The sequence below is a fragment of the Canis aureus genome, chromosome 9 (genome assembly GCF_053574225.1).
Source record: "Canis aureus isolate CA01 chromosome 9, VMU_Caureus_v.1.0, whole genome shotgun sequence".
NCBI lineage: Eukaryota > Metazoa > Chordata > Mammalia > Carnivora > Canidae > Canis > Canis aureus.
In genome coordinates this window covers 30,039,577-30,061,137 of record NC_135619.1, presented here as the reverse complement: position 1 = coordinate 30,061,137, position 21,561 = coordinate 30,039,577, and the positions used below count along the sequence as shown (strand labels likewise).

Sequence of the window (21,561 nt, the reverse complement as noted above, 5' to 3'; positions counted from 1 at the left end):
AACCATTGTTTTTTACTCTTCCACTTCTACCACCTGGGACCAAGCCATCATTAATCTCTTTGAGTGTTAAAATAACCTGTACATGGTCTTGGCTCTTCTGCCCTTGCCGCCATTCAGCCTTTTCTCAACACAGCAGAAATAAGTGAGATATTTTCATTTCTTTGTTCACAACTCTCATTGCTTCTCAGAATAAAAGTCTAAGTCCTCTCAATAGGTTACTGCACTCCACTGCTGCCCCCTTACTTTTCCGTCTCTGACTTCATTTACTTTCCCTTTTTTGCTGTGTTCCTTCCCTACAGTGGCTTCCTTGTATCTGCAGACACATATTAATGTGTAGATGTATTCTAATCTCAGGGTTTTTGTACTTGCTATTTCTTCTGCCTAGAACAACCATCCCAGAGATTATGTCCCTGTACCTCCTTCATTTTCAGACAAACATAATTTATTATTATTTTTTAAAGATTTTAATTATTCATGAGAGACACAGACATAGGCAGAGGGAGAAGCAGGCTCCATGCAGGGAGCCTGTTGTGGGACTCAATCCCAGGACTCCCGGATCATGCCCTGGGCCAAAGGCAGGCGCTAAACTGCTGAGCCACTCGGGGATCCCCAAGACAAACATCATTTAAAGAGGACTCTTCTTGGAGCCTATTTAAAGCTACTGCATCCCTTGCTTCCTGGACATTCCTATATAGATGTTTACCATAAAACCCAATCCAAGCTTATTATCACTTTCTAAAACCTCCAGTATAAATGATATACTCAGTTTTGAACCCAGAAATCTGGTCATCATCCTGTCTTCCATCTCACATAAGGCTCAGATCTAATCAACATTGAGTCTTGATTTTTTTCTCCTAAATCAGAGGGTTTTTTTTCTTTAGTTTTTTGTTATGTATCTCCCAAAGAATTTTTTAATTGCACGTTTTTATGTTGACATCTAAAAATTTTCATCTTCAAATTCAGATAGTTGCAGTATAATTTTATATGTGTTCTAAATACTGATATTTAAAATAAAACAGTTATTTATTTATTTATTTATTTATTTATTTATTTATTTAATCATGAGAGACACAGAGAGAGAGAGAGGCAGAGAGATAGGCAGAGGGAGAAGCAGGCTCCCTGCGGGGAGCTGGATGTGGGACTGTATCCCAGGACCTCGAGATCACGCCCTGAGCTAAAGGCAATCAGACAGACGCTCAACCGCTAAGCTACCCAGGTGCCCCTCCATCAGTCTTTTAAATATATCCAGTGAAATCTAAGTACCATAACATGTTGATATCCACCATTGATCCTTTATACATGACAAAGTGCTTTAAAAAAATTTTTTTTTATTTTAATTCCAGTTAACATACAGTGTTATATTAGTGTCAGGTATTCAATATAGTGATTCAACAATTCCATACATCATCTGGTGCTCATGACAAGTGCCCTCCTTAATCCTCATCTATTTTACTCAAACCTCCATCTTCCTCCCCTGTGGTAACCATCACTTTGTTCTCTGTTATTCTTAATTATGTGTTTCTTGGTGTTTCTCTCTCTCCAAATTTTTCCCCTTTGCTCATTTGTTATATGTTAAATTCCACATGTGAGTGAAATCATATATTTGTCTTCCTCTGACTTGTTTCACTTTGCATTATACTTCACGTCGTTGCAAATGGGACAAAGTGCTTTTTTTTAACAGTTGGAAATTTTACATTATACTTTATTCTCTGTGAACTTTTCTATTTCCTCTGCATAATTCTAATACAGTATGTTTATACTTAAGAGTCTTTGATCCTTCCATTATACTTTCCTCAACAACAAAAATGTCTGCTTTTTGAATTTTTAAAAATCTCTTCAGTGACTGTGAAGCATTGAAATTTTTCTACTACAGTGCCTAGGTGGCTCCATTGGTTAAGCATCTGCCTTCTGCTTGGGCTGTGATCCTAGGGTCTTGAGACCATACCCCTGCTGAGCAGCGAGCCCACTTGTCCTTCTCCCTCTACTCTTCCCTCCCCTACCACCACTCCTGCTCTCTCTCTTCTCACTCTCAAATACATGAATACAATCTTAAAAAATATATATTTCTTTTAGGCTGAATTGCTATTAGGACATAGTTGGTCAAAAGACCTTGCTTCTTCAAGGCCAGGAGGAATGCATCTGCTGCTGTTTCTTAGCTCATTCTTTTAGATCATCTTTTAAAGGACTCATTTGGGTCAGGCCTAACTAACTAGGGTGCCAATCTTGATTAATTCAAAGTCATGGATTTTAGAAAATTAGTACTTAGAAAGCTTTATTGAATATGGATTGTTCAGTGACATCTATGTGGTTGTTTGCGTTGGTTTTAAATTAGTTCATGTTTCATGGGTGACTATTATTGCTAGAATGAGATAGGGTCTTGCAGGAGTGAATCACAGTTCAGCATCAATTCTATTCTTGTTTCCCATTTCTGGAGATATAAGCCCTGAGAACCCTCATTAACATAAATAGAAGAAAAATTTAAAGCACTCAAGGTTATTTTTAATTTTTTTTATTTTTAAAGATTTTATTTATTTATTCATGAGAGACACAGGGAAAGAGTCAGAGACACAGGCAGAGAGAGAAGCAGGCTCGATGCAGGGAGCCTGATGTGGGACTCGATCCTGGGACTCCAGGATCACACCCTGGGCAGAAGGCAGGCACTCAGTCGCTGAGCCACCGGGCATCCCTCAAGCTTATTTTTAAAACTTCTTTAAAATTATATGCCTCTCTCTCTCTATATATATATATTTAAAGATTTTTTTTCATGAGAGGCACAGAGTGAGGCAAAGACATAGGCAGAGGGAGAAGCAGGCTGCCTGAGGGGAGCCTGATGTGGGTGGGATTCAATCCCGGACCCCGGGATCATGCGCTGAGCCAAAGGCAGACAGATAGATAGATGCTCAATCACTGAGCCACCCAGGCGTCCCCCCAAAATCATTTTGTTATCTATCAAAAAGTTAGTCTTAATGATATGTAAGCCAGTAGCTCATTTAGGTTCTACTGCAATTTTAAGGTAAAAAATTGGAAACCACCTGACTTGCAGAATGATTTGTTGCCTGTCTTTAAAACTATTCATTTTTTCATTTTCTAGCTTTTCCAGGACATGCCCAAAGACTAGTAATTATAACTATTACTTTTTTTTGCTTAAAGATACTTTGTTTAGTCCAACATATCAAAGAAAGTTTGGGAAAATGAAAATAGTGTTAGGTTTAGTACACTTCACTATGATGATATTTATTAATAACATGTATTTTACCTTATCATATTCTTTAAACATATTTTCATTGAATCCTTGGAACTATATCTCTAGTTCATTGTATTTGTTTTCTGTTGCTGCTTAACAAATTATTACAAACTTTAGCGGCTTATTACAACACGAATTTGTCTCAGTTTCTGTAAGTTAAAAGTCTAGGTACAGTTTAGCTAGGTTCTCTGTTGGGGTCTCCATCAAAGTTTTGGCTGGCGCTGCCGTCTTCTCTGAGGCATGGGGTCCTCTTCCAAGCTCATGGAGTTATTGGCAAAATTTATTTCCTTGCGGTTGTATGTCTGAGGCCTTCAGCTCCTAGAGGCTGCTTTAACATGTCAGTTTGCTTCTTCAAGGCCAGGAGGAATGCATCTGCTGCTGTTTCTTAGCTCATTCTTTTAGATCATCTTTTAAAGGACTCATTTGGGTCAGGCCTAACTAAGGTGACAATCTTAATTAATTCAAAGTCAACCGATTAGGGACCTTAGTCACTTTCACCTTCTATGGTAACTTGATCATAGGAATGATATCCCATCATATTCACAGATCCTGTCCACACTCCAGAGGAGTACACAGAGCATGTATATCAAGGGGTGGGAATCCTAGGGGCACTTTAGGATTCTGCCTACTATGCTTATCCATTTAATGTAAAGTATCCACCACATAACCAAATTGGTAAGTTTTGTTGTCAAGCCAGCCACCCTCATCATCATTTATCTTCTTTTTTTTTTTTTTTAATTTTTATTTATTTATGATAGTCACAGAGAGAGAAAGAGAGAGAGGCAGAGACATAGGCAGAGGGAGAAGCAGGCTCCATGCACCGGGAGCCTGATGTGGGATTCGATCCCGGGTCTCCAGGATCGCGCCCTGGGCCAAAGGCAGGCGGCAAACCGCTGCGCCACCCAGGGATCCCCATTTATCTTCTTTGAGACAAGGTCTGACTTAATTTTTCAGTTCAAATGAATGTGTTAATACATGTAACATGCCAAACATCCCACTTCTGAATTCTAATTGTAAGATAGAAAAATAGTTAAGGTGTGAAAACTTGCTTTTAATTTCTTCTCTTGAGTGAAAGAAGGTAATGTTACTTTTTACTATTTCTTAAAGATGCTTTCTTTTGTTTCCATAAGTTTTTCTCCTTAGTAAGGCTGTGGTGAGTTTTTTGTTGTTGTTGTTGTTGTTGTTGTTGTTGTTGTTTGATAGGCTACGGGATTGAAGAAGCAAGGTACTTAAATGAAAAATATTTGTAGTTGTCTCTTTGTTCAGTGTCCTAGAATTTATTATGTATTTTTTATTGCACCCCAGGGCAGCATACCCTAGTGAGATCAGAGTAAGTAATAGATCTGCCCTTCTTCAGTAAGGTAGGAGGAGGGCAGTTGGGAAGAAGAGATGAGAAAGAGCCTGTTTTCTCCTTGAGTGCAGGTATCTTGTCGGGCAGATTATCTTTTTCTTTAAACCATTTCTTTATTTGAGAAAGAGAACAGGGGTGGTGGGAAGGGCAGAGGGAGAGAGAGAAAGAATCTTAAGCAGACTCCCCACTAGGTGGAGAGCTGGACATGGGGCTCAGGCCCATGACCCTGAGATCATGACCTGAGCTGATAATCAAGAGTCAGACACTTAATTGAGCTACCCAGGTGCCCCGTGGTAGATCTTCTTTAAGAGAAAGTAGATATGGTAGTTTTGGTGGTATAATGAAGGAAGTGGATATTTGGCCCAGGGAGTCTTAAACTTTGAATAAAGTATATTTAGAATAGTGATCTTTTCCTAGTTCACAGGGGGAAAAAGCCAATATTAATGTTTTTCAATTTCAATTTTATTTTTTTACTCATAAGTTTTTCTTGTCTGTGGTGTGGTCCCTGGTGCTGTTTACTTGCTAGTGAGTAATGGAAGATTGTAAAGCTAATGAGATACAGAGGCTTTATAGGAAAAACAGTTTATGATACTTTTTGTTTTTTCTTGCAAACAAGTGCCTATAGTTTTCAGTTTTATACAGTCATTTTACTAATATTACTTGTACTCTCTATGATGATATATGTGTTGTAATATTTTCATATTCTGCAAAGAGCTCTGTGACTTCCAAATGCTTTGCCACAGGAACTAGTCAGGAACCATTGCTCTAGCCTGCACTTTCTTGGCTTTACAGGTTAATGGCCTGTCTCTATGAGAGTGTACTTACAGATCATGTGCCATTTCATTTCATTCAAGGAAAACTTTAATGACAAAAATTTTAGCTTCCATTATAATATTGTCTACAAGTTGTGATTACTTTTTTTTAAAGAGTTTATTTATTTATTTGACAGAGATAAAGAGCACAAGCAGAGGGAACAGTAGAGGGAGAGGGAGAAGCAGACTCCCTGCTGAGCAGGGAGCTTGCTGATGTGGGGCTTTGATCCCAGGACTCTGGGATCATGACCTGAGCCCAAGGCAGACACTTAACCAACTGAGCTGTCCAGGCACCCCTGTTGTGATTATTTTATGATAAACTGTCACCTAATATTAAGCTACATAGAGTAAGATTCTTGGCCTATACTTATCTCCTTTTTAAATAAACTTACATTGAAAACCCCTCAAGAAAGCCCCTAATTAAGAGTGCCGAATCTATGTGAAAAAGTGGATAATAAAAAACAGTGGGAATAGAGGAGCATAGAGTGGGAATCTCCTCATGTTTAATGTTACATGGGAAAACTGAGTCTCTCGGTACATGTGAAATAAAAGCAAATTTAATGGAGGTCTCGATTTTTCCTAGTCCCCAAATTTAAATGAGGCCAAGAAATCTGTTTGCTACCATGAATATATTTATTTAACAAGTATTTGCTGAGTGCTTTCTTTATGCAAAGCATGGTGCTAGGTTACCTGTATATTAGAAATAAAAGGGTGGGGAAATAGGAGGAAGCCAAAAGCATAAGAAATAGTTCTGAATTGAAGAGTTGATAGTCCTACAGCTGTGGTTTCAATTTTTTGTTATTCACCCTACTAAAAAAATTGCTACCTTAGAATATTATATTTTTATATTATTTTTGTAAACTTTATTGGGAGTATGACTGATGTAATAAACTAAAAATATTTATACAATTTGGTAAGTTTTTATGTATATAAATGTATCAGTGAAGCCATCACAATAAAAATATTGAATTTATCCTTCAGCCCTGTAATTTCCTCTTGACTCTCTTTAATTCTCCCTCTCATTCCTTCCCATTTCTTATACCCAAGCAATTACTGATCTGCTTTTTCTAGAGTTTCGTAGTAATGGAATCATACAATATATACTCTTTACATATATACAATATATACTATTTTTTTGTCTCACTTCTTTCACTCAGCATTATTTTTGAGATTTATTTATTTTGTTTCACATAATAGTTCATGCCTTTTAATTGCTCAGCAGTATTCCATTGTACGGATATATGCCACTTTTTATCTCTTCACCTATTTATGTACATTTGGTTTTCAGATCTTGACTATTACAAATAAAAATGCTGTGAATATTTGTGTACAAGTCTTTGTATGGATATATATTTCCTTTTTTCTTGGGTAATAACCATAGAGTGGCTGGATCAGGATGTCAATTACTACACAAAAACCTGCTGGAATTTTTATTGGGATTATGTTGAATCTATAGATCATTTGAAAGGAATTGACATCTTGATGGTATTATATAATTATTAGTCTTCCAGCTCATAAAGTTTATCTTTTTATTTACTTAGGTCTTTTATTTATTTTTTTAAAAGACTTTATTTATTCATGAGAGACGCAGAGAAAGGGGGGGGGGAGAGAGAGAGAGGCAGAGACACAGGCAGAGGGAGAAGCAGGCTCCATGCAGGGACCCTGACTTGGGACTTGATCCTGGGTCTCCAGGATCAGGCCCTGGGCTGAAGGCAGCGATAAACCATTGAGCCACCCGGGCTGCCCTTACTCAAGCCTTTTAAAATTTCTGTCAGCAATATTTTGTAGTTGTTTGTGTATATTTTTAGAATGAAATTTGTTGCTTTTTCTTTTTAAATGGAATTTTAATTCTTTTATGACAACAAAAACTTCCAGTATTCTTAATTGATGTTTAAGATATTTGTATCCTTGCAAAAATCTTGGCAATGGAATGAATAATTTGGCATAAATAAATGTCATACTATGTAGCCAAAGAGATTTATTTCTACATTGTACCAAGAGCTCAAATGTTAATTGATTAAACAAATGCACTAGCAAGATTTTTATTTGATTGTGAATATGGAGAACTGAAAAATATAAATTAGGAAATAACATTTCTGAAACATGTCAAATCTAGTGTTTATCTGGATAGAAAATAATGTAAAGTTTAATGTTTTTATATGTGTTTATGCATGGATCTACATATAGTATGACTATTCTTCTTACAGTGTGTATAAGGAAATACCTCCTGGCAATTTGAAAATATGTTGTAACTAAAATACAGGTCTGACTTGTTAATCTACTGTTAAAGACTGAAAATTATTTTAATTGCTCTTTTTCTGACTGGTCTTTCAGAAATAAGTGAGTTTGTTCTGATGTGGTAATTTTATGTTTACTGTCTCTTAGGGCGTAAGATAGTAAATACTGTGCAAGTGTAAAGTATGGTTGGTTACCTTTCATTGTCAACTTGATGTCCTATTAGTGTTTATGTGTGGGATTTTAACATTATATATTTGTTTTTATGACTTTTCAAATTTACAATTACTTCAAGAGGTTTGGTTTAAGAAATTTTGATGCTCAATGTTAAAGTTACTTTGTAGGCTATTTACTTAAAATCATAATCACAGGAAAAAAAAACCCATCCCAGTTAGACATTATCTTAATTCTCATGCACAGTCAGTTTCACTGAGTGGGGCACTTGGCTTTTATGGAAGGTTGTTATAAGAAACAGCCTTATGAATGCCACTGCTAAACTTCCAACATAAATGCTTTTTTTTTTTTTAATTAAAAAAGTCTTAATTCTATTAATCTAATAGAAATCTGTGGTAAGATGTAATTAAGTTTCCTTGTCATGTTAAAGAAGTGCATGTAAGAGAAAATATTTGTTTCCCTACAACCTATTTTGAGTTTATAAAGAAATATAAAACCTGGCTTTCTGGATATTGGTCCCTTATAAATATCTAACTGCTTTCCTTTAAACTCTTCTTTTCCAAAGTTCTTTAAAAAGTAGTATTTGATATTTCTAGTTTTATGTATCCTTCTCTTCCCCACTTCCCCAGTTCAAATTATGTTTCTTTGTAAGTTTGTATTTTATCAAAATTATTCCCGCAAATAAAAATATAAGTAACTTTATAAGGCTTATAAAAAAAAATAGCAGTACCTTCTCCCATTCACAAAATTTTCTGCTTTCCAGAGACAATTCCTTTTAACTTCCAAAGTGATTCATTTCAGTATTCTGTGTCTCTAAGGGAAAAAAATTGCTATTCTTACATTTTTTTCCTGTTTTGACCATTATCTGTTAACTTCCTACCATGGAAGATAAGGATTTAGTATTCTTTTTTTTTTTTTTTAAGATTTTATCTATTTTAAAGAAAGAGTGTGCACAGTAGGGGGAGGGACAGAGGGAGAGGGAAAGAACCTCAAGCCGACTCCATGCTGAGCTGAAGCACAGCTAGATCTCACAACCCCGACAACATAACCTGAGCTGAAATCAACAGTCAATGCTTAACTGATTGAGCAACCCAAGAGCCCCTAATATTCTTTAATATAAATATACATTTCCTCCCTCCAGCCAAACACAACTTATCATATATGCATACTTCCTGCCTCACACCCCAAGCCATGGTTATATCATAGTTTTGTTTGGATCAATATTCAAAGTTTACGTTGTTACGACTGTTAATGCTGTTGGAGATAAACCACTTTTTGTTTTCTACCTAGCCCTTTACTTTTAGTGGAGTTAATAATTGTCTTGTTTTCTTGTTTGTGTATTTTTCTATGTACCTTCTAATTCAAGCTTAAGCTCTCTCTACCAGTTGTCTAAATATCCTAAGATTTTTAGATCCATCACATGCTCTATCAATTTCATCTCTTTTTTTAAATTTTTTATTTATTTATTTTAGTAATCTGTACACTCAATGTGGGGCTTGAAGTTGTGACCCTGATAAGATCAAGAGTTGCATGCCTAGGGTGCCTGGGTAGCATGGTCGGTTTAACAGCATCTGATTGTTGGTTTCAGCTCCGGTGGTAATCTGAGGCTTGTGAGATCAAGCCTCACATGGGACTCCATGCTCAGCACAGTCAGCTCTAGAATTCCTTCTCCTTATGCCCCTCCTGCTCATGCTCTCCCTCTCTCTCTAAAATACATAAATCTTTTTTCTTTTAAGATTTTATTTATTTATTCATGAGAAACACAGAGAGGGGAGAGAGAGAGGCAGAGACACAGGCAGAGGGAGAAGCAGGCTCATGCAGGGAGCCCGACGTGGGACTTGATCCCAAGTCTCCAGGATCACACCCTGAGCTGAAGGCGGCACTAAACCGCTGAGCCACCTGGGCTGCCCTAAAATACATAAATCTTAAAAAAAAAAAAAAAAAAGTTGCATGCTCTTCAACTGAGCCAGCCAGGCACCCTTCAATTTCATCTTGAGACAGTTTCTCTAGTCTGAACTGGTGACCTTATGCCTATTGTACAGCTCTCATAATTTCCCTTCACTTTATTCTGGGTACGCCTTCGGCCTTTTTTCTGTATTGCTTCCTTCATTTCGTATATGCTATATTTTTCTCTTGATTTACGCAATTTTACTGTGGTATGAACTATAAAAGCTTAATGAGAAGGGGTGCATGGGAGTTAAAAGTTTTGACCTGTTATGTTTAAACATGACTTCATTTTACCATGACATTTGATTGATAGTTCGTTAGGATCTGATTCTAGGTTGGAAATCTCTGCCTTTTAGCTTCTAGTGTTACAGTTGAAGTTTGGAACTAATCTAATGTCACTTTATTTTTGACCTACTTCTTCACTTCACCCTAAACTTGTAGGATATTCTTTTGTCTCTAGGGTTCTGACATTTTAATTTCATTTATTAGCTAGGGACTAGAGGGCCCTTTTGACTTATTTTATTGTAATTTTATCCTTTGATTTTCTGTTTGCTGGATGATTCTCCAGCTTTTAAAAACCTTATTTAGGGCAGCCTGGGTGGCTCAGCGGTTTAGCGCTGCCTTCAGCCCAGAGCATGATCCTGGAGACCCAGGATCATGTTCCACATCGGGTTCCCTGCATGGAGCCTGCTTCTCCCTCTGCCTCTGTCTCTGCCTCTCTCTATCTCTTTCTGTGTGTATTTCATGAATAAATAAATATTAAAAAAATAAAAACCTTATTTATGGTGAAGTGATAAGCAATAAAAAATGCATAAAATATAAACATACAACCTAAGAAACACTTATTCAGCATTTTTCTCAACAGAAATCTCCAGAAGGTAACCACTTTTATGGTAATCACTGCTTTGCTTTTTCTTTTGTAGTTTTACCATTTAAACAGGCATCCCTAAAACATTGCTGCTTAATTTTGTCAGATCTTGAAATGGATTTATTTCATTGTATATATTCCTTAATATATTATAGAAATATATTTCTGCCAACATTATTTCCAACATATAGCCACATTTTATGTAGCTATAGTTACTCATTTTTCTTCCTGTATTCCATTGTATGAATACACTACAATTTATTCCATTCTAGATAGATATTTGAGTTTCTAGTTTGGAGAGATCACTAATAATGTTACTTATGAGCCTTCTTATACATGTCTTCTAATAAACCTCCGTGCATATTTCTCTAGAATAGTGCTGTCCAATAGAAATATAATGTAAGTCACATATATAATTTTAAAGTTTCTTAAAGCCACATTAAAAAAGTAAGAAACTCATGAATTTGGTTTTAATAATTTAGCCTAATCTAACCATTTTAGTGTATAATCAGTATAAACTCTGAGCTATTTGACATTCTTTTTTATACTAAATCTTTGATATCTGGCATGTATTTTACATGTAAAGCCCATTTTATTTCAGTGGAGCTACATTTTAGCTGCTCAATTGGCACACGTGACTAGTGTCTGCTACGTTGGACTGCATAGCTCTAAACATATATGTATGTCTCCAGCAGTAGAATTGCTAGGTCATAGGGTATGCATGTCTTTTTTAAATTTTTGATTTTTTAAAGTAAAAGGCGAAAGACTTATTTGATCTGAAGAGAAACCAGAGTACAAATTTTTGATTTTTTTGAAGTGAAGTATAATTGACATATAGTATTTTTCTTAGTTTCAGGTGTATGTACTTTATGAAGTGATCTCCACAATAGGTTAATTCCCATCTGTTAACATACAAAGTTTTTACAATATTATCAATTATAAGGTATTGCATATCTTGTGGTTTAGTAGACAATGGCAAAGTTTTTTAAAGTGATTGAGCCAAAAATAAAAATAAAGCGACTGAGCTATTTTATTTTACACTCCTGTAGCAGTGTGTGAGTTCCCATTGTTCTACATAATCACTAACACTTGGTATTATCAGACTTTTTAGTTGTTTTTTTTTTTAAGATTTTTTATTCATTGATGAGAGAGACACAGAGAGAGGCAGAGATATAGGCAGAAGGAGAAGTGGGTTCCCTGCAGGGAGCAGCAGTAGTGTGGTTTTTCAGAGATCTCTCCATTGCTGAGGGTCATGACCTAGTGTTCAGACACTTGTAGTAGCTTTAAGTAATTTAAGGATATGGTATTCATGATTCCTCTGAAATGGTACAGAATATTTTATTTGTATATAGGGTTTTTTTGGTGGTAAGCAGGAGAAAGGGGCCAGTGGCTTTCAATAGATTTTCATAGAATACAAAAAAGTTTAAGAAACACTGCTCTGTGGGTTAAGAAAAGTTTACAAAAAAAAAAGAAAAGTTTACAAAGACCAATTAGAGGTGGGTTTTCCCCACTTTTTGTGTTTTATGTCTGTATTTGAATTACCAGCCTAGTAAAATATTAGTAATTATAAATAAGACTGACCTTTGTCATAAATGTTTTTGCCTATACTTTAACTGAGAACTTTTTTTTTTTTTAAAGGTTCAGGAGCAAGTACATCCTAATCTCTCAGCTAATGAAGAGTCTCTCTATTATATTGAAGAGCTGATTTTTCAGCTGCTTAATAAATTATGCATGGCTCAACCAAGGACTGTTCAAGATGTGGAGGTAAAAACTATTTTGATATTTCAAAAAGTCACTGAATCATTGTACAAATTAACATTTTAATCTAAATCTATCATTCTAAAATAAAAAATAAAAAAGAAAAAATAAATAAATCTATATCATTCTATATTATTATGGAAACTAAAACCATTGAAGTCATGTGTGGGATATGTGCTAAGTTAATTTTCAACAAAGATTCAAGGCAAATCAATGGGGAAAGTAAAGTTTTTCAGAAAAAGTGCTAGAATAATTGGATAAATTTATAAGAGAAAAACCTTTGAAATTAATTACACATGAAAATTAATTCAAGACAGATCATAGTCTCAAGCATAAAAGCTAAAACTATAAAGTTTTAGGAGAGAATGCAGGAGAATATCTACTTAACCTGGGGTTAACCAAATATTTTTTTTTTTTACAAAGGACTCAAAACACAGTAAGTATTAAAGAGTAAAATTAATGAGAAAGTGAAAAAGGCGTAAGTCACAAACCAGGAGAACGTGTTTGATATATATTCCTTACAAAGGATATCTATACATAATGTTAACTCCTACAAATCGGTAATGAAATGACAGCTTCCTCCCCCAAACAGGCGAAAAGTCTTGAACAGACACTTCGTAAAAAGAAGATATGGCATTGACCAATAAGCACATGAAAAGTGCTCAAGCTTTTTTTTTTTTTTTTTTTCCATTTTATTTTAAGTAGTCTCTGAACCCATCATGGGGCTCAAACTCACAACCTTGAGATCTAGAGTTGCATGTTCCACTAACTGACCCAGCCAGGTGCCCTTTAAGCTTTTAAGTCACAGGGAAATAGAAATTAAAACGTATATTGAGATACCATTTCACACCCATCTTAAGGGACGAAAATTAAGACTAATAACACCAAATGTGTTGTAGCTTAACTACAACTCTTACACATTGCTAGTGGGAGTGTAAAATACTATAACCATTTTGGAAAATTGTTTGGTAGTTTCTTATGAAGTTAAATATACAGTATATCTAGCCTATGACCCAACATATCTAGCCTATGACCCAACAGTTTTACTCCTAAGTATTTAACCTTAGCGAAATGGAAATATATGTTCACAAAGAGACTTATTAGCACATCCAAGTAGTTTTATTCATAATAGCCAAAAATTAGAAACAACTCAAATTTCTATCAACAAGAATGTGAATAAACAGATTTTGGTTAATTTATAAAATGGAATACTACTCAATAATAAAATGAGAGAATGAACTATTGATATGTGCAATAACATAGCTATAATTCACAGACATTATATAGAACAAAAGAAGCCAGACTTCAGAGAGTACATTTGGTGTGATACATTTATATGAAGTTCAGAAACAGCTAAAATTAATGGTGATATCAGAGTGGTGGCTGCCTGTGAGGGGTGGAAAGTGAGATGATGGAAATGTTCTGTATCTTTATTAAGGTGATGGTTACACAAGTGTAAAGCATTTTTTAACATTAAATTGTATACTTAAGATCTGTGCATTTTACTGCATATAAATACTACTTCAATAAAGGACTAAAAATCTTAAGGATATCTACTGTTTGATTAATACACACACAGACACAGCTCTAAAAAGTTGTGTGAATTGGTGCTAAAATATTTGTTTTGGCTCAGTTATGTGGGAATATTTTTAGATTTTTAGAAATATCTCTTAGTACAGCTTTCAAAAATTACTTTTGTACTATACTGTTTACATCACCTTTCTTTTGAAAATTGTTTCTATAATAAGGCAGCAACTTCCAGTATGAAGGAAAATCTTAATTTGGAGTAATTGAGCTATTAAGATTTTCAGGGACTCCTGGGATTAAAGTATTTGTTTCCCTACTCTCAGCTGTAAGACATTAAGTATTTAAAAAGCATACTTCTTGAGGCACCTGGATGGCTCAGTGGCTGAGCATCTATTTTTGGCTCAGGTAATGGTCCTGAGGTCCTGGGATGGAGTCCCCTATCAGGCATCCCACAAGGACTCTTCTTCTCCCTCTGCTTATGTCTCTGCCTCTCTGTATTATCTCTCATGAATAAATAAATAAAATCTTCAAAAAAAGGCATACTTCTCAGTAGCTAAATATGCTAAAAGAAGGGTAATTTTAAAAAACAGGAAGTCCCACTAAAAATTAGAGTTTAATTCACTTTAGTTCTCATTATTTGTGCTAACCACTGATTAAATTTAGATTAGATGAGCCATAATAGTAATCTAAAAGGCCTAGATTGTTTTTTTTTTTTTTTTTAAGATTTTATTTATTTATTCATGAGAGACAGAGAGAGGCATAGACATAGGCAGAAAGAGAAGCGGGCTCCTCGCAGGGAGCCTGATGTGGGACTCGATCCCAGGACTCTGGGATCATGACCCGAGCCAAAGGCAGACACTCCACCACTGAGCCACCCAGGCGTCCCAGGCTTAGATTGTTTTTGCCAAGAGATGTGTTTCCTTAAGCCATTCTGAGCTTTGTCACCTACTTGATCCTTTAAGAAGTACGTAACATCTCTTCTTTTAAAAAAATTATTTTCTATATTTGAAACTAAGGTTAGCAAAAGAAGAGTGACTGCATAATAATTATTAATAATGATTTAACAATTTCTGCTATGTAAATAATTTTAACTCTAGGAACCTTACTGTAAAATTACTGGGGAGTATTTCATGCTGGTTTTAATCTCTCCTAATGTTACTACTGTTTCCTAGTTCTAGTTCCATCTTAATTATGCTTATGCTTAAAACTTTCTGTTTAAAGTTCATCTTTTTCTTTATGCATGGGAATTATGTGGAAAAATATTGAGAGTCCTATTAAAAAAATTAGTGATTACAGGAATTGGAACATGTTACATCACTGTTACCTGCTAGCATTAAAGATGATAAAGTTTAGTTTTGTATGAATTTTTTAGTTATAAACACTTCTATTAACAATAGTACTGCTGTGATCTGAACAGGAACGTGTTCAAAAGACCTTTCCTCATCCAATTGATAAATGGGCTATTGCTGATGCACAATCTGCCATAGAAAAACGAAAACGAAGAAATCCTCTCTTACTGCCTGTGGACAAAATCCATCCTTCATTGAAGGTAGTAAAAAAAAAAAAATAAAACATTGGGAAGTTCTTTATAATGAATAACACTTCATAAGGTATTGGTGTATTTATATAGTATTTATATAGCACTGTGTGTTAGTATGTGCACGTGCATGTGTGTGTACTTGTACATATACATATATATTTATGTACAAATGAAAATAAATGTACTCTGAAAAAATCAGATTTCCTTTCAGATAATATTAAAAGTTATTGATAAGCAATAATACATCTTTGTGGTATATTCTGTTGAGTACTACCCCTGACTGATTCTCACCCTCTCATTAAGATACTATATATTGTCAAAAGCTATGGTGAGTTCAGAACGGTTTTTAAAGTAATTTGTATTTATCACACATGTCTTTATATACATTGGGGAAAAAAGGCTAGGGAATATTATTTTGTCTATAGAAAATATTTGGTGTACATAGATTTGAATGCCCCCTTGGTAGCAATTTCATGACCTCCCCTAACTTTCCCCTCATATGCACACATCCTCCCCTTGACAAAAACCACTGTCATTTGGGGATATTGGTTATAAATCATTATTTGTAGATATTGCCAAATGGGTTTTGGGTAATATATTAATAGGTTTTCAGTGAAGTCCTGGCCAAGATGTCTATGTTAAAATCAATAATCCCCTCTTACTTAATACTGAAGGCTGATTTGTTAGAGGTCTCATTAAAAAGCCCCTGATAAAAAATAAAATAAATAAATAAAAAATAAAAAAATAAAAAGCCCCTGATACTGGGACCAATGGCTCTTTCTATATCCTGTAATACCTGTAAGTTTAAGCATTTGGCTTATAAAAAGTTCTATGTAAGCAAGAATGTTGGATAAACTTTTTTTTAAGTGTTTAACCAATACTTGACAGTGCCATTTTTTGAATTTCTTATTTTTTCCACAGGAAGTTTTAGGGTACAAAGTGGACTATCACGTATCCCTGTATATTGTGGCTGTACTAGAGTATATCTCAGCTGATATTTTGAAGTTGGCTGGTAATTATGTTTTTAATATCCGACATTATGAAATATCTCAGCAGGACATTAAAGTATCAATGTGTGCAGATAAGGTAAGTGTTAAAAGGTATTTAAACTTAACTTGAATAATAGTGATTATATGTCACTTCTACCTCTTTTTTATACATATTTATATTAGTAATTTTATAATTCCTGGTATTGGAAGACAGAAAAATACTGACTTATTAGACAAGCCATGATATTTTCAGGATTTTTAGCATATGACATGGTAGGAATCTCCCCCCCCCCCATTAAGAATCTTTTACCTACAAGAAGAAACATCTAAAGCCTCAGACCAATTTAAGAAAAATAATTTGAGTTTTATCTTTTTAGACAGAAAATATAAAGAAAATATATACAGAGCATTCAAATACTTTTAAGTATAAGTAATTTTGAAAAATTTACATTGGTTTCAGAGGTAGACAGCAAAAGACTGCAATGCCAGTGTTTCTTCCTTCTGATACTTTTTTTGTTGATTACTTTGTTTTGCTTCCTGGCTGTAAGCCACTGGGGAAGAAACTGAGTCTCTCCTTTTTTTCCTCTCTCTTCCTTTTCTTTTCTTTCTACTACTACTTTTTTTTTTTTTTTTTTTTTACCTTTTCAAGTCAACATTTTTGGGTATCTGTCAATGTGTCAGTCACTGTCCTAAGCATTAATGATACAACATTGAACAAGATAGTATTAGAATAATAAATTCCTTTGTTAGAAGGAATTTATCTTAGTGAGAAATAAAAATATTGTAAAAAAAATAATTGCATCATAGTGTGATTAAAAACTATTATAAGTCAAAGGTGCAATGGAGAAAGTAGTTACCTCTGCCATGGGACAAGCCAGGAACACTTCATAGAGAGGTTGCCTAAGCTAGACAACTAAGGGTGAATGACCCCAGAACCACATGCCAGTGGTTCTTCACTTCAACTGTAAATCAGAATTACCAGAAAGAATATTGATCCTTGCTTGCATCTTACTCCTAGAAGTTCTGATATACTTGACCTGGGTTAAGACTCTAAGCCTCAGTATATCTTGAAAGCATCCCAGGTGATTCTGATACGCAGTTATGGTTGAGATCTGCTCTACTCTGCCGTGGTCTCAAATATGATTTTTCACTTGAATTTCATAGTAGAAATTCCTTGATACTTCCATTTTGACTTCTAAAATTATGATTGCATGCTTTTAAAATTTTTTCTATCTCAGACTTTTAGAAAAGTTGCAAATACAATAAAAGGTACTCCCCTGTGCCCTGAATCACTTGAGAGTAATTTGCCAACATAGTTTACAAACAGAAACATTCTTCTGCATACTCACAATATGACAATCAAAATCCAAAAAGTTAATTTTGATACATTATACTATCTAACTTTTAGACCCCATTCAAGTTTTGCCAGTCATCCCAGTTGATGTCCTTTATAGCAAAATGATCTAGTGTAGAATTAGTCATGTATCATTAAGTCTGGAATTGTTCCTCATTCTTCTTTAACTTTTATGGTCTTGATACGTTTGAGGATTACATTAGTTATTATTTAAAATGTCCCTTACTGGGACACTTGGGTGGCTCTGTAGATTAAATTGACTCAGACTCATGATTTTGGCTCAAGTCTTGATCTCAGGGTCATGAGTTCAAGCCCTGCATTGAACTTAAAAAAAATGTCCATTACTTTAGTTTTTTCTGATATTTTCTTTTTCATTATGGATCTTTGGCCAAGAATATCATAGAAATAATGCTGTACTCTTTTCATTGTATTTCTCACATGGCACACAATTTTGATATGTCCCATTACTGGTGATGTTCTTTTTAATCACTTGATTTAAGGGGTTGTCTTCTAGGCTTCTCTGCCTTAAAGTACTATGTAATTAATAAATATTTTGTGGAATATTTTGGGATTGTGAGTATCTTGTTTCTCATTGCACTTGGAATTTATTTGTTTATTTTAATATAGATTCATGCATTCTTATTTAATATGCTATCCATTATTTCACTACTTATTTTGATATTCAAATTGTCCCAGATTTGGCCAATGGAAGCTTCTTTAAGTTGGCTTCTCTGTCTGTATCATTCTTTGGACACTTTCTTTTGACAGAAAATGTTCTAGGTTCAACTTTTGTTTACATGCTGCTCAAGCCTGGGATTAGTCATTTTCTAGAAACTCTGGGTTTCTTTTAGTGGAGAATAGTATTTAGAAACCAAGATCTGGATGCTAGATAAGCTCACTGCTATTAGAGTGTACATGTTCTGGTCTCTAGAGGCCAGAATTGGGGCGTGTGTGTGTGTGTTTATACGTTATATGTATATATACACATCTGTATTTCTTATCTATTTGTTATGGCAGCCAAAGAAAACTAATACAGGTGTGTACTTTCACAAGTTATTTTCCAGCATAGGTGATAAGTTAGCACCAACCTACATTTAGGTGGAGGTGGACCTATAAGGCAGATGGTAATCCAGTTTGCTTAGAAGATAGTATTTTATTTACCTATTTCTGACTTAGTAGAACAATTTTGTGAAACCTGTTGCTTTATCATTCTCTCAGGCTTATGCTTCTAACTCAAGGACTACCCTGTTTCTACCAAAAAAAAATTATAGATCTTTATATGAATTCACAGATCTCTCCAATCCAAAACTAATACCATAGAGTTCATTTTAGCCTCCCCTTTTCATATTTGTAATTGCCTTGTTTGACAGAAATCTGGCTCCCATTTTTGTTACTATATTTTCTTATTTGATCAGTTCTTCTGTATGTAACTAATCTTTTTTTTTTTTTTTTTAATGGGTATCATATGCTAGGTTAAAGATACCTCTCTTTTTTTTTTTAAGATTTTATTTATTTACTCATGAGAGACACAGAGAGAGAGGCAGAGATATTAGCAGAGGGAGAAGCAGGCTCCCTGCGTGGGGGGTGGGGGGGAGAGGGCGGGGGCGATGTGGGAATCGATCCCAGGACCCTGGGATCACAACCTGAGCCAAAAGCAGACACTTAACTGCTGAGCCACCCAGGCATCCCTGTAGCCAATCTCCTAACAGTCCTCTCTTCCTGCAATGGTCTAAGCGCCTTCTTTAACTGCTTCACAGCACTTGCTGATATAGTAAATATGCAGTAGAAAAACATAACACTATGCTCTATCATGTGCTTTTACAATAGTGTCCTTATATTTTTCTCCCAAGTGCATACACCTTTCCTTACACTAGGACAAGGGACTAATACCATTTTGAATGCCTACTATTTGCCAGACATAGTAGTATGCATTTTATGTACATTACCTCATTGAATTTTTTCATCAGTTACATTTTACATAGAAGGAATCTGCTTTCAAAAGAATAAATAACTTGTCTGTAATCACAGGTGAGTAATGGTTGAACCGGGATTTTGGCTCAGATTGTTGTCCTTCAAAGGTATGCTCTTTTTTGCTATTATATATGTGTGTTTATGTGTGTGTGTATGTATATACACACATATATATGTATACACACACATATATTTCACTATTAGGTTTATTTTATTTCCATATTTATTTATGTTTGCATATCTAGTTTTATTTGAACATTTTTTTCCTCCAACCTTTCATATTTCTCTTATTTCAATTATATAAATTAGCTTGTAATGCACACAACTCTCATTGTTTAATAATGTTTTAATTCTAAGTACCTTGAGACCATTTTATAAAAGTTCAGAAAATAAATTTCTACTTTATTGATTTATATTTCTCAGGTTTTGATGGACATGTTTGATCAGGATGACATAGGTTTGGTTTGTCTTTGTGAAGATGAACCTAGTTCTTCAGGTGAATTAAACTACTATGACCTTGTCAGAACTGAAATTGCAGAAGAAAGGCAATATCTACGGGAACTAAATATGATCATAAAAGTGTTTCGAGAAGCCTTTCTTTCGGACAGAAATCTGTTTAAACCTTCTGTAAGTACCTTTTTGGTTTGAAATTCTGTACCCCAAAAGTTAAATAGGAGTTTAAAATCATAAATAGTAACTTTTTATGCTTTAAGAGTATGTAAAACAAAAATATTCTATTATGTAATGTTTATAATTTTTAAAATATGTGAATTGTTATACTATGTTAAGGGTAGTGACGGTGAAAGTCAAACACAATTGCACACAGCTGCCGTGATTAGAAAGGAGGCCTACTCTGGAATGAAATCTTTCAGCTGTGCAGGATCTGAGGTTTATAGTCATTCGTTTGAACATAGTGAAAAAGAAAAAGATGTATGGTCCAGAAAAGAAAGACTTAATGCACTCATTAAGTACTTTTGGTAAGTACTTTAAGGCACTAGTTTAAAGTTTTAACAGTGGAACTTTTTGAGAAAAAAATTCATGCAGAGTGCCATGTAAACAAAGGCGGAGCTGCTCTATTGGAAAATGGATTAGGAGTGGTGGGAATAGGATGGGAGCCTTGTCCTTCTTTTTCTTAACCTCTGCAGCTTCTAAAGTCAACTTAAGGAGTCCAGCTATACAAATATTGTCTTTAAGAAAAGTTTGTCTTTCCTTCTTTATCCCATGATTTATTTTTTCTTAGATGTCTGTGTGTCTGCCCTTCACTTTAAATACTCAGCCATTTTTCTACCTCCTGACTTCCTCCCTCAAATAACTATTACATGAGTGAATGTGCAGACACAGCTGGCTGAGTGTTTAAGATTAGGAAGTGATTTAGCCTCTTTGATTCTTTTCCAAAAGCATGAATTTCGGTGATAATGTAAGGTTTTTTAGTAGGCTTCTATCCTTTTTTTTTTTTTTTTTTTGTATATATGTCTAGCTTAATGTTTTATAGCAACTCCCACTAGACACACTGCTTTAAGTAATCAGCATTTTGTCATTTTCAAAGTACTGCCTATTTTATGTCACCCTTATAGCACTCCTCTGAGATAGGTAAGGCAGATATTATCATCTCTACCTTACTGGTGAGGAAATTGACACAAAATGGTTATGACTTGGTAAGTTAGTTATAGAGGTTGAACTTGAACTTGAGTTCTTTTATACCACAGTCTAAGAGAATTCTAAGAATAAAAACCTAACAGATGCTGGTAGCTGATTTTGTCTTCTTTGCCTTTTCTTTGTCCCATTAGTTTT

General features: G+C 34.7%; 1 protein-coding gene and 1 long non-coding RNA gene across 4 annotated transcripts in view; one reads left to right on the top strand and one right to left on the bottom strand.

Moving 5' to 3' along the window:
* The window catches only part of SOS2 (SOS Ras/Rho guanine nucleotide exchange factor 2), an 80,717-nt gene that overhangs the window by 6,214 nt on the left and 52,942 nt on the right, over positions 1-21,561 (top strand). For all 3 annotated transcript variants that reach the window (XM_077909226.1, XM_077909225.1, XM_077909228.1), the window contains exons 2-5: positions 12,270-12,395; positions 15,334-15,465; positions 16,378-16,542; positions 20,194-20,397. In XM_077909226.1, the coding sequence (XP_077765352.1) occupies positions 12,270-12,395; positions 15,334-15,465; positions 16,378-16,542; positions 20,194-20,397 (627 nt within the window). The remainder of the gene's footprint in view (positions 1-12,269; positions 12,396-15,333; positions 15,466-16,377; positions 16,543-20,193; positions 20,398-21,561) is intronic.
* The window catches only part of LOC144320556 (uncharacterized), a 56,369-nt gene continuing 43,226 nt past the window's right edge, over positions 8,419-21,561 (bottom strand). The window contains exon 4 of the long non-coding RNA XR_013386189.1: positions 8,419-8,629. This is a non-coding gene — a long non-coding RNA (uncharacterized LOC144320556). The remainder of the gene's footprint in view (positions 8,630-21,561) is intronic.